The sequence below is a fragment of the Pollicipes pollicipes genome, unplaced genomic scaffold, assembly GCF_011947565.3.
Source record: "Pollicipes pollicipes isolate AB1234 unplaced genomic scaffold, Ppol_2.1 Scaffold_4740;HRSCAF=5597_pilon_pilon_pilon, whole genome shotgun sequence".
Classification (NCBI taxonomy): domain Eukaryota; kingdom Metazoa; phylum Arthropoda; class Thecostraca; order Pollicipedomorpha; family Pollicipedidae; genus Pollicipes; species Pollicipes pollicipes.
The window spans coordinates 10,145,346-10,158,974 of record NW_023596545.1 but is presented as its reverse complement, the minus strand read 5'-3'; the positions used below and the strand labels follow the sequence as shown (position 1 = coordinate 10,158,974).

Below are 13,629 nucleotides of genomic sequence, written 5' to 3'. Positions count from 1 at the left end.
CCTAACGCGCTGCAAGCCATACGTTGTGGGGTGTCCACACGTCGGTTTGTGACTCCTGTCGAAACTACTTTCAGATGTTCGGAAATTATCGATGTTCATAACGCATTTTGGAGGTCATATTTATTATGGAACTCCTCTGACATGTATTTTAATCCTGCACGACGTGGTATTCAGCGCGGTTGGAATATCAAAATAACTCTGGTCCAGCAGATGCCACGTACCATGCGACACAACAGAACGACAGAGCCCTCTCAAAGATGCTTGGAAAATGCACACTCAGAGGCTGTGGGTCCCTCTGTCATGTACGGAATAGTAAACTGTCGGGACAGCTGAGGTGCACCGCATGGTAATTTAGTTCTCGACTGACGGCCGCATGACGGGTATACCGTGTCGTGATAACGTGCCTTAAAATGCAGGCATTCGGATGCTGGTGTACCGCTAGAAGGGAAGGTATGCACTGTTTCAACACACAGCCTTGGATGGCTTGACACGAAGTGCGCGCCTTTCCGTTAGCCGGTGCGGGATGAATGCATATGCGGGTAGCGTGAACCAAATCATTTTATCACAGACTTTGCCTCCATGCAGGTTAGGACAGGATAAAGACGAAACGGGCTCTCCAAGACACAGCTCACACAGCTCACCTCTAAAAGACCACGCAATAAATACTATACGATAGATGAACAGATGTGAAATTATGAATGATACACATACACTCATATCTATAAAAAATCATCATCAGAAAGCTGCGTCAAAACTAGCTAGGGGTTTGAAACAGCTACGTAAGTTGTTCATTTCAAAATAATGTAAAATACAAAGTGTAACAAAACTTAAGCTTAGGTGAGAGAACCATCACGTAGGGCTACTTCGACCCGAAGTAGGCATTTCAAAAACAGGTATTCAGTACTTAACCACCAACTGGCGTCGTACAGGGTTCGCGCGGTGTTTTCAATTCCGTACATAATTTCATGACGGTCACATCAGATAACAAGTTCACTAAATTATGCCGTTACAGTTCCCACCAACCACCACCAACGTTTCGCGCCCGACGTCCGGCATGGAAGCCAGTCTTCGTGTTACTGTCAACAGATGGCAGTAGCTGGTGGTCGTCCGCGTCCCGTTCGCACGCGGTCCGCTCAGTTCGAAGGCTGGAACAGGACGCACGAGAACTGGGTCAGGGGAAGGTTCTAGGTCTACAGTGTAGTGCCAGTGCACGGTAGAAAAGCGGGCCCGATATAGATACGACCCGTGTCCCGGACCGCTCATCGCCCAAAGGACGATCATTGCCAAAAGTCACTACATGCTGCTGACGGCAACGGCAAGTGGAGTTGCACAAATGGGCGAGGGACCTGCGCTCGCGTCCCTGCTGATTCATCACAGCACATAGAGACATTAATTGAAGGCCATATATCATCTCTGGACGAAGGTGTCCTGCAAACAACACTGGAAGCCCGTTGGTAAGGCCATGCGTTTCACGAGACTTTTGGAGTTACCTTGAACGGATAAAGGAAGCTGGTCACCGTGTCCGTGGCGAATTCGTTGGTAGCGGTACACCGGTACAGGCCCATGTCAGACCACTTCAGGGTATCGAAGATAAGGTCACCGTTCGGCATGAGCTGAAACACGGCAGAGCACGCTACCTTGCATGACGCTGGTGATTCAGAGGGCCTGCAGTGCACTTTGCGGCAGTCGTACAATTTCTGCCGCGCCCCATTTAAGGAAATGAATGCTTGAAGCTCAGAGGAACAAGAGCAGCCATGAAGCATGATGACTAAGGTGGGCGTAGAGTAACTCACACACAGCTGCATTATCTTGGGTCTGCACAAGCTTTCAGATTTGGTCTGCGCTGGAAATCCCATGAACTTCGCTACATGCTTTATATTTCAGCATGAGAAAGTTCATGCAGTTGCAAATCAACGTTATTCAAACAAAGCTCCAGCGAGAAGAGCTAGAGCAACGTGCTGATTTAGTCTATAACAGATCGTGTCGGCAAAACACATTTGACTCGATCGGAGCTGGTATGCGTGGGTTTTGTCTTTTGTTTATGTTTGGCCGGAAACTATACAACGTTATAAATTGTACCTGCTCCGTGCGTGAAGTCTTGTACACACATTAAGTACAACGGCGGCAGATTCTTGCTCCCTACCCATTTTGATGCTGTACATCACACCTGCTTTGCAAAATGTTAAGGTTACGTTAGACAGGACACGTTGAAAAATATCAGAGAGGTGGCTATGTTCTACGCCTTGCGGATAAATTCGGCGAAAAGTGTCAAAAATGACGACAAAAATCCCAAATGCTTCTCAAAAAGGACGAGTTACTATCAAACTTCGTACCAGTTGTCCTGTTAAGTGGCATCGGTGATGAGTGCATGCACTCAACTCAGATGTCACAATCTCAGAAAACCTTTGTGTCTGCGTGTGATGTGACTCCATATCTATGGCGCGAGTGTATGCACTGGCACCCACACATTCCATACACCATGTGCGTACCTCCTATGGGTGTGCCCTTAACCTATTTATTTATTTCTGCTGCCGGTGTCGTTTCGAGAGGTGCCAGATGTAAAACATGGGAAATGGTTTCCCACTGAGAGATTTTGGCGGTGTCGTCCGCCATCCTTCTTGGGACATACCTACCGCGTGCTCCCAAAATACATCATATTAAATTTGAAGATTAACAGAAATCAAGCACGCGATCTTGATTATTTGATATCTGTTGTTTTATATTTACATCTTGAATATTGCACATCAGATCACGTTAAACATGCGCTTTTATTTTCGTTTTTGCAGAAGCATATTCAGCCGCAGGTATGGGACACTCAACGACGGACAAAAACACATTGTCCAATTCGACCCCGAACTCGTTTTAATCGAATTCTTTCATAGGCCGCTCGGCGGAGCACCCGCCCGATCTCAGCACACTTCATGTGAGTATGTGGGGTGCCTCGAGAATAAATACGCAAATAAATAGCAACAACTCTGTGCATCCAAACCAATGATCAGTGCCACCACAAGCGGGACGCGGTCGGCCTACGCACTCGCGTGGCCAGGAGGCGAAAAGACTGGCCACTATGTGTGCTGACCGGATGTGGGTACTTGGGGCACGTGGTCACTATGTGTGATGACCGAACTTCGTCATCACGTCACGTCACGTCAAACTTGGGTGGTGGTTCCATATTGCATATGAAAAAATCGATATACATTACGCCATGGATAGATCTTCAAACTTCTAAAATTGGCTCAGAATTGAAGGAGTTATGAACAAGACAAGTGCAATGCATTGTTTAGAATAGAGGATACCTGGAACCTGTAACATGTTCCAAGCATCAGGCGTTACTTTCCTCAGAAGTCAGCCTGGTTGCGACATTCCAAATATGAAAGGAAATTGTATCACCCCGTCATCCCTATGGAAGATTTACGCCATGCATGTCTAAGGCATAATGTCGCCATTACTAGCCCAGCTTGGGCAGAGTTATAAATATGTGGAGCCCCAGCGCTGTCGCCTCTGGGCAAATCTGGGCGGAACACCCGTGATCAGCTGCTGGTCATTGGGTCTATTTTTGTCGAGAACTCTAAAAGCGGTGCTGCAGCCTGCATGAGAACTGCTGAGCTGGCACGAAGTTTTATCCTCTCATCTGGCCTTCCCGACCGTAGTCGATCACGAAGCGCTCAATGATTTGGACCCGATCCATAAAGCCAAAATTAGCGTTGCGAAGAAGCGTCGCCTGGGCCAAAATGGGGGCAAGAATACGGCAGCACCGGTCTTCCGTGTGTGCGCCCCAAAGAGGCGACCTCTGCGAACAGCGCTTTCAATGGCATGTTTTGTCGGTGACCCTCTCGAGTGAAGGCCGAAGGCCTCAAGTAGTTCCTGACAGCCGCCTTGGTTGACGGGCACGGCGCTTAACTTTATGGACGATTTCCGCGTGAACCAAGGCCACGTTCCGGAACAAACAGGCGGCTGCGACAGCACCCATACCGTCAGCCTGGGGTCATCGTAGGTGACGAGCCGGTCGTCCTTGTGCCAGGTGACCTGGGGTGCCGGGAAGCCAGTCGTCTCGCACACCAGCCGGGCCCGCTTCCCCATCCTGCAACAGGACCACGCCCTCTCTGTGTCCGGATGTGGAGCGGCCCCAGGTCGGCAGCGGGACAGTGTCGTCACGTGCCACATCTGGCCGTCCCGTCTGCTGCGAGATGCTGAGCGGCGGCGTCAGCACGACTGCGAGGACGCCACCGAGAGGTGGCAATCCATCAGAGATCGTGGCCAGCACCAGTTGAGGAGCAGTTTGCGGATTGTGTTCAAAGAAGTTGTTCTTTGCGGCTGGTTGCTGGGATGCGAGCAGCCGTATCATAGTATGATAAGAGACTTGAGTGTCTCGGTTTGTCTTGAGTGTCTTGATATGCTAATGAGTGTCTGGCAGAACTCAAAGTATGGAACTGTGCGAGACATTCATTGTTTGGTGCATTGCTGCATATTCATGGGCTACGTATTCATTCTGAACTCCTTCCCAATGGGTGTACCGTTAGATCCACGTTGGTTGAGTACAGCAGTTAATCGAAGCATTAAGGAATATCAAGACGCCGTGCGAACTTCCCTATCCTTGGTTGTGAACAGCCATCACCGCTATCACCGTCAGCGGCGTAGACATTGCTGTTCTCAGCTGGGTCTTACGACACACCAAGCTGCCAAGGCTACACGATGTGACCTGCCCTTCAACCTGGCGGGAAAAGCGAGCTACGCGGGGAATCGAGCCCCGTCCCTCTGGTTTGCCACACGCGGGTGGCTTACCAGACTTTAATACAAAACCTCTGCGTAGGCGTCAGTCAATCACTCGCCCCACACAAGCATCCATAGCGACAAATTCATGCATCCCTGGAATTTACGTCTGATTGCTGCATCACTGCAACCCAAAAGGTACAGATGGCATCTCTTGAGCACAGGTAACCACCAGCTAAATATCCGGCTGGTGCTGACACTACGCTATCATGTGCTGAATGAGTCACTAGCACCTTGACGCTCCAGCAATGCGCTGTCCGCTTAGTGCATGGGCTTGAAATGCCACCGACAGTCACCGTCCGATTGGCTAGCGACAATGGGAGGGGAGAGGGAGGGGGCAGGGAGCGACCAGCCGTCACAACGAGGAGCGGCCGACTGGCCACCGCTCCCTGCGACGGCTGGTCCCGTGACTCACATTGCCAGCATTTGCGATCTCCACTGCACGATCCGGGCCGGCGCCACGCGCATGTCCTTGACGCGTTCGCAAAGGGCCATGCCCTCCACGCTCGCCGGGTCTGCAACAGGATACAGCGCCCCGGTCAGTGCGGGCCCGGCACACCGGGGTCACAGAACGCAACATTCGCCGGAGGTCATAGCTGCACAGTCGCGGTGCTTACATGTGAATGTGGCTTAGTAACACATGACGCCGTCAGGCCAATCATGTATTGCGATTCTGAGCACGGGTTCCTCCTCGCCAAATGCGTCATTGTCGTTGGGTTGTATCGTGACGGTACTTGCAAAAACACGAGGGCCTCTTCAAGGTTGCGGCTCACGACGGATGCAGGCAAGAGCAGATTGCATCTTAAGAGTGCGATAAGCCTAATCATGCCAATGAATGCATGTATGTCACCTTTCGCAGCGATAAGCCGGCGACAGCAGCGCCCCTCCCCCTCCCCGTCCACCCACGCTCTGACGTCGCCTAGTACGCCAATCGCCGGCGCTCTGGAGGTCACCCCACTTCAGGGTGACCGCTGGCGGTCCGCCACCTGCGCCGGCGGCCCGTCTGGACACGCCGCGATACGGCGGCCGAAGCACGGCCGGACCAGGTTAGTGTGGGCGGCGCGGCGGCCCCGGCCGGTGGACCGCCGATGCCGCGCGGCCACCATGGGTGCTGCCGCTGGCGCGGGGGGTTCAGCACCGGCAACAGCGGTCCACTGCCGTTTGTGATGCTGGACCAAGGCGTTTCCTTCAAATGGCTGGTCGTTGTTGTTTTTATTGTGTTGGAATATACGAGATAATTGTTTTTTGACTGTTGCTAAGTTCGAGCAAATATCCCATTCGCTGCAGAGTTGCCCACAGTTCGACGCATATGGGTAGTTTATGGTTTGAGGGTGTCTGAGGGTATACTGAGATATATAATCATACTGAAAGCCATCACGGCAGGGAGACACGGATCAAAGACGAACTTATGCGGAACTGTGATAACTTATCCCTCAATCATTTGAGTCTGTTCTCTTCAACTGCTTTGGTTTTTTGCTAGCGACATTCTGTGGAATGTCTCTAAGCATGATGGCATTTTGTGATATTCATCAGATCCATCGCTTAGCGTCATCCTAACATTTCCCACAAGCTCTGGTGTCGTCGCTGGGGCTGCATTTGCTGATGGAGGGGGAGAGGATGTGGGCAGGCCGGTCCTCGGCCTCACTCACCGTCCACGAGCAGCTCGGTGGACGCGCTGTCCACGCTGAACGCCGTCTGTCCCTGGCACGTGTAGATGCCCTGCAGCAGGCGGCGGGGATGTCAGAAAACCACCCCGGCTGCTTTATTGCGACAGAAGCAGCCGGGGTCCGGCGCGGCTGGGGGCGGCGCTACAGTGAGGAGTTGTACACTGTTTTGTGCCGGGAAGAGATCCGGATGTCGCTGCTGACAGCGCCGACCGCGGGGCCGGAGATCGTCCTTCGCATTTGTTGTGATGATATGGTCTATATGTACGCCTCGACGTGGTCCCGTCATCCACGTGTGGGAAATGTTTACGATGAATGAAGGATTCATGTGCGCTGTGTTTTACCCTGCATTCGTTGCCAGGCCAAATAATCAGAACGGAAGTTGCTTTCAATGTGACTTCTCGTGCATTGTTCGCATTGACACCTGACAGACACCGGGTCAATGTAACGTAATGACTTGACCTCGCACCTTGCTGTTTGTAGAAAAGCAAAAGCCGGCTTAGCGCAAGTTTTTGTCCGGTCTCCAACCAGAAGCAATTATCCAGTCTCGGATGTGGCCTTAGGCCATCGGAGCGAATAAACACATGCTGTTTACTGATCATTGTTCAAGATCTTCGCATTGTAACATTTAACACTTGTTCGCATGTAACAAGATGTTCGGGAGCATGCCATTGCAGTGCGTGCGTGGAACTGTGAAGTCATTGGAGGACTAACGCCCTCGATGCTTATATTTTCATGGGAACCACGAGCATTGTTTACATTGAATGAGTTGAAACAGATCATTTAATCATTCAACATATGTGGAAAATATCTAAGGAAGGACGAAATGTCAGAAAATGGTCAGTGCTGCAAAGCTTCTGAAAAATAACGGTGACGCTACATTAGTTTTAACGAGGGTTCGCATATTCGCAGCCACACAGGCACAGATCTTTCTCCAGCAAGGATCGGCGTTGCTATGGCGTTGCACATAGATGATCCAAAATGTGTTGAGCGGCAATCAGTGCTAATACCTGGAATCGTCAAAGACAGACCGAGGTGGCCACCAAAGTTTCAACGGCCTAACCATCCGTGAGCCCTTGACACTTGAAGTGCCCGGCCCAATAGAAAGAAAAGTCGCTGAGGTCAGGAGATGGTTCAAACACCTGTCACATGCGGCTGCAGCAGGGAGGGGCCCTGCTCGTCGGCGGCAGCGGCAGCAGCTGGGAGATTCCGCAGTCGGCTGCAATCGGGCGCACGCCCGGGGCACAGCTTCGTCCTTGATTATGCCGTTTATATCCAGTGTCAGACGTCGAATCTCTCACTCAATCACTGCACTTTCAGAAATGTCGGTGGCGGCTTAATCCCATTTCCGTCCACTGGGAAAGCTCAGCTGGCAGTGAAGCAGCGCCGGCTACCGGGGGTTATGCAATATTCCGGTCATGCATCCTCCTAGATCCGAGAGCGGCATGTGACTTATGTAAGAGCGCCCTCCGAAGACAGCCGATCTCAAGGCATCGTAAACTGATCGCGGGTCGTACTTTTTCGTAAACACAGAGTGCGACATAGTATTCACCAGAGTCGCACGACTGCCAGACTTCCTGTCGTAGGCAGCACGCAGAAATGTCACATGCTGGTCTGTTTATACCGTCTGGTCAGGCGACGATTGTAAATACGTGCTGCGCCATCGCTTTTCGTGCAATCAATCGCGTCCAGCGCCAGTTTCACGAGCGACAGGAAGGGGGAGGGATGTTGTCTAAACACGTTGGAATCTGTAAGCTTGAACTGTGGAGGTCGACTGATTTTGCCTTTCGGAGGAAATCGCGCAATTATTCCCGTCAGGATCGCGAGAGGGTTCACCTCGCACGCCGCTGAGAAACCAAAATGGCATAGTCTGAGGACACCGAACTTATTATTGCGAGCGCCAAGTCGAACATCACGTGATGCAGCATCATGCACACCTCGCTGGCCCTCTGGTGACATAGTGCATGTAAGGCGTGACAGACCCCACTGGACACAGCGGTGGCATGTCAGAAATAATCATGAGCTTCGTCAAACTCATATATCCGTTCGCGCCTAGAAGCATGTGCTGGAGCCGAGACGGCTGACTCAGTGCACCCGGGAGGGCGTGACAGTGGCGGGGTCAGCCGGTACGCTCGTCGTGCCCTCTAGCCCGCTGTCTGACTCCGGCCAGGTCATACGAGGTCATCTCGTGTCGTCGATAGGCACCTCGTTTCAATCCAGTGATGATGTCAGGTCAGCTGCTGCTGCCTGATTAATATCACCTAGCTTACCTCTTCTTTGCCTGCTTTGCAGCAAAGCAAGCAGAGAAGCTTTGCTTGCTTTGCGGCTGATGAAACAAGGCGGCTTACCGTACACTTTTGCCTGGTCTTGGGCTAGATATAAACTCCGGATTTAACTTAAGGTTCGGCCGTGCCCCGGATTCAACTTAAGGTTCGTCGGGGCGACAAAAAGCACTGCCATCCGCTCCACATCAGCCGCGAGCGGCAAGCTCCGCCACGACAGCCCAGCAGCGAAGGTCGAAGAACCCGCGCGATGCCGCCGGCCGATACCAGCTTGGCATGCCGTCGGTGTACGGTACAACAGCACCTAGGTGTAGGCGGTGTTTGTGGCTGCCGGCCCGCTCGTGAGCTGTGAGGTGACGCGCCGTCTGTGGTGCTGACGACGACGCTGTGCTGTTGCTCAGCGGGCCGACGTCCGCCGTCGCAGCGTTACGGCTGCTCACGACAGTGACCGCCAGAGGTCGTTGGGCCGTGGCAGGACGAGGTCAAGGCACTGCCTTATGAAGAGCTCTGCATTCACGCGGCCACCAGAGGCGCCATTGTTTTGCAGAGATAGGAAGAGATGAGGAGGAGCATGTGAGGAGGCCGTTAGAAGCCAAAGGAGCCGCTAAAGGGCCTCTTGTTTCAATTTCGCACGCCCCTGCGTTCTCAAAAGAACATTTTTCATAAACGCAGCGACTGAATTTTGCCGAGTACGTCACGGCACCGCCCCCTTGGCAACACCAGCAAAGTAGGTGTGACCATTCCCATCTCGTGCGGAGCGGGTCGTTCCGAGCCGGTCCGTAACGAGCGCCAGCCCTGGGGGGCCGCCCATGGCCACCGACCTGCTCCCGCGGGGTCATGCAGTCCAGGTATAGGCGGGCGTGGGTGGCCGCGCGGGTCTCGCTCGGCTCGCTGAGCAGCGCGTCCAGGCTGTTGGTCTGCTCCTCCAGATTTTCGGCCAGGCCCGCCTGGAAACGAAGGGTGGACACGTGACGCGGCGGCCGACGGCGGCTTGGAGGCGGCGGTGAAGACAGCAGAAGAGCTGCGCGTGCCGCGGAGGCGGCGTTTCGCCGCCAGACGCGGGGCGAGCGACGGCACGGCGGCGGCGAGCCGGGCGGAAGCGGTGCTCCCGGATCGTAGTCAGTTGCTGTGTGCAGTCCCTGAAGCCCACCGGGTGTCAGTGCGGGTCCACGGGGGCCGCTCCAGCCGGTGCGTCCGCTCGGAGACAGGGCCAGCGTGCGGACTACATGCCGCGACAGACAGCGTGACGTGCACGACACAACATCTGACTCGGATCGAAGACGAGAAGTCTGGCGCAAGTTACATCGCACAATCGAGTTGTGAAAGGGTTAAGCTGCTGTGGAAGCTCAAGCTCACATAACATTGGGTGGGATGATCAGCGAAATAGGTTGGCGTGCGTTGTGGTAGCGTTCTCACATCAGCACTAGGTAGTGAGTGGATTAATTAGTCCCACCGGCTACCACCCAGATCCCTCGTCAAATGACTACCGGAGAAAGCCATTTTGAGCCCCCTCGCTCCAGGAAAGAGTGAGGACAGCAAAAGGCCAGGTGGAGCACCGAATTCAAATATTGTTCCCTAAGGGTTCAGCACTGCATGAATAAACGACTGATCTACCAGGCATGCATAATGCGTGTTCAAAGAGCCTCCCGACATGCAAGTACGCGATGTGTATCGGATGCGCATTAAAGCGCAGAACACAGCGTGTGGCCGCACAGCTAATGTTACATTGAGAGCGATATTTGTCTCCCGTCCCCACTGCTGACAACTGACTGCGTTGGAAGACCTGCAACATGAGCTCTTTGACTGCGGGAGGCTCGAGTAAGCAGTTGATGAAACGGCCTCTGATGTCAACCATTTCCTCTGGAGGGATGTTCTTTACCATCTACTTTTGACTGGCTGTTGATGGTGCACTCATTCAGCAATGCTCTCTCCAATAGCGAGAAGCTGACTGGCTTTGGGCCGAGGGCTTGTTGAATGTTTCTATCTAGACCGGTGGCCGCTGACTGGTCGTTGGTGGCGGACCTGTTTCAGTGATTCTCTCCTCGCCACTGGTCGCTGACTGGCCGTTTGTGGTGGGCCTGCTTCAGTGATTCTGTCCTCGCCACCGGCCGCTGACTGGCCGTTGCCGGCGGACCTGGACCCGGTGATTACACGCATGCCCCATTACGCGGCGGCAGCTGTCCTGTTATTACGCGCAAGTGGCACGGCGATCTGTAATGACCACGTAGCGGTCGTTACAATAGCCGCATGAGGGTCATTACGCACGATGAGGGGCGGTTTAGCGGCTTGACGAGCCATCGTCCACTTGTTGCACGCCGGTTAGTGGGCCGCCCGAGAGCACGCGCCCGAGTTGGCCACGCTCGCGGCCGCGCGCAGTGGAGTTCACGGCGCCGACGGCAGCCCCTGGCCGTTCGCATCACTGACAGTTGCTGGGCCCCTCAAGCCAAATCGGGTATTTTCATCTGTTTCAAACCGTGTCGGATGCCATGTAATGACGTTTGCCTTGCATGGTAGATGGCATTGCTCCCAGTCCAGGTTGTGAAGTATATTATTGCCTCAAGGACTTCTTGGTTCTAAAACGTTGGTTTCTACTGCTAATATTGCTGATTTCACAATGTATGCTAAATGCATGCAAGTTGATGCTAACTATGCGTGCATTGGTATGCGTCAATAAAAGGCAGCGTTTGATCTCGGCTGGCATACTGGTCGGGTGAGCTGACGGAAGCGTGTTTGAGGATACACCATAACTCTGCTGCTAGCTTTTTTCTTTCATTCTGTCATACCCCTGATTATTATATGTTAATGCTAGACATCTGTCAAGCAGCTGGCTTTAAGAAATCGTAAGGCATCAACCACAATCAGCGTGTAAATGGATCAAAACACACTGTACCTTAAAACTGTTCCTGCTCCGTTGGTTTATCAGATATACGTGCATAGTCAGAGAAGATGTACAGCGTCCACCCGCGGGGTTGCTACGCGCGACAAAGGAGTGGCTCAACGGCTCGCCCTTGACCGCGTGCTTCCACGCGCCGACCCTGCTGACCTTTCTGAGCAGGTGGCCGTCCTTCAGCCAGTCGACGGAGGGCGCCGGCGAGCCGGAGAAGGCGCAGTGGATCATCACGCTGTCGAACTTGTTGACCGTGTCGAACGGCGGGGGCACAGTGATGGGCCTCACGACACGGTCCCGGCCGACGCCTGCCGAACGACGCCAGCACGGTCAGCCCGGAGACGACCGGAGCTGCCACATCATCATCAGCCCGCTCCGGCCAGGAGGCGGCGGCAGCCAGGAGCGCCGGCCGCCCTGAGCATCGCCGCTCCCGACCGACGATCCGTCCGGTGTCAGGTGTGTGAGACCTGGGAGAGGCTGACCGCCTGGCACTGCGAGTGAGTTCGGGAACTGACCGCCGCGCGGGCTCATTAACGGTCGGTGAGCTGGAGACAGTACAACCGCTGCACCTCCTAAATCCCTTCAGCAAAAATGATATCTGCCCCGGAAATAGAACGACATGTGTCTCTTCTACGAGAGCACTCAAGATCAACGCACAATGACCCTCCTGATCGCGACTGCCCTCCGGGCCTCTCCGGGGCGATAAAGCGGTCGACGCCAGCGGCCGTCGAGCTGCAGGAGGGTCCTCAGCGCGACGGAGGGTCCTCCCGCTTCCGCCCGTCGCGCCGTGACGTCACCTGATTGAGACGACCGGGAGCGGCGCAGACGCGCGTGGTCATGTCCGGCGGCGAGGGCGGCGGCGGCCTGCGGCGGAGGTCACGTGTCAGCAGTCTGCGCCGCAGGCACCGCGGGGCGGCGTCACGACCGATGCCCCCCCCCCCCCCCCTCTCCCCAGAGGGCAATGACTTGGTTGCACGCCGCCCATTTACTCTAGAGCATATCCGAAGAGAATGCTGGAAACCTGGCAGAATCAGAGGATTGAAAGTTACAAAGTGATGTTCTGTTTGAAGTTATGCGGTGGCTACATCGGGTTTCGAGGGAAGTTTTCCGAAGGCTGTCGCGCTGTGGGCACGAATAAGTGAACGACCACCTTAGTGCCACGACCATGAGTTGTGACCTTTGAATATGCCCACTAGAAGGCTATTAACCCACTAATGGGCTGAATGATTGATAGCTGCGAGCTGTGCTAGACAAATGCCGGTGCTTGAATGCTCACTGAGACTAAACAACAGAATGACTGATCGACCAGGATAATTGCACATCTGACGGGATGATTTACGCATAGCATTAACCGGCCTGGAGCATGCCTGGACTGGCGTCATTCCCGGCCTATCGATAACGCCCTTCGACGTGGGGGACTGGTGACACCTCTGGATCGCGCGCTCCTGCGCGAAGCACACCTGCGCAGCGCTCGGTGGCGGTGGGGGACCACTTACCGCGGACTGAAGTCGGCCGGGCACGGACGGGTGTGAAGAGGCGCTCAAGGCACACGTCCAGACCACCAGCAGGGCCGGCAGGCACGGCCAGAGGCCCATTCTGAAACAGTCCGCCGCACGGGCACGTCGGTCAGTGGCTGACGCCGCGTCCGCCCGGGACAGCCCCGGCTGTGTGACGCGGCGTTACCGCGTGTGACGCGGCGCTCGGGCGTTGCCGGCCGCTGGGTGACGCCCCCACTCGCTCAGCGCCGCCACGGCGACGTCCCAGATGTGGGAAGTCACTGCGCTGTCCTGGCGGTGCGTTAGCCAGGGGCACGCAGCAGCGTTTGTGGCCTTGAGGTGGGCAGACCTGCAGTTTCGCTGGCGCGTGACTGCAGGTCTGATTTGGAATCACCGGAGGATGTGGGTGCGGCCGTGCCTCGGTGCTGCAGTTTGCGTGTCGTTTTCTTATTTTTTCATGTGACTTGTCACTGAACGTATAAAAAACACACTGGCAATTGATATTAGTGTTTTTATGAATGTAGAATGGT

The 13,629-nt window shown here is 54.3% G+C and overlaps 1 protein-coding gene across 1 annotated transcript; it reads right to left on the bottom strand.

Annotated features, from left to right (window-relative positions):
- Window positions 1-318: 318 nt before the first annotated feature.
- On the bottom strand, window positions 319-13,329 carry LOC119099244 (zwei Ig domain protein zig-2-like). Its single transcript, XM_037222367.1, has 9 exons — window positions 13,100-13,329; window positions 12,401-12,467; window positions 11,760-11,911; window positions 9,538-9,663; window positions 6,420-6,489; window positions 5,186-5,285; window positions 3,973-4,081; window positions 1,491-1,613; window positions 319-1,145 (listed from the first exon to the last, which is right to left on the bottom strand). The coding sequence occupies exons 1-9, from the start codon at window positions 13,196-13,198 to the stop codon at window positions 1,134-1,136; spliced, it is 858 nt and encodes a 285-aa protein (XP_037078262.1). The 5' UTR covers window positions 13,199-13,329; the 3' UTR covers window positions 319-1,133.
- Window positions 13,330-13,629: the final 300 nt, after the last annotated feature.

Excerpts from the sequence above, each read along its gene's own strand:
- LOC119099244 (XM_037222367.1), bottom strand. The coding sequence starts at position 13,198 with ATGGGCCTCTGGCCGTGCCTGCCGGCCCTGCTGGTGGTCTGGACGTGT. Across the intron at positions 9,664-11,759 it reads ACGGCCACCTGCTCAGAAAG|GCGGGCCTGGCCGAAAATCT; the intron begins GTCAGCAGGGTC and ends CTTCGTTTCCAG. Across the intron at positions 1,614-3,972 it reads ACGATGACCCCAGGCTGACG|CTCATGCCGAACGGTGACCT; the intron begins GTATGGGTGCTG and ends GCCGTGTTTCAG.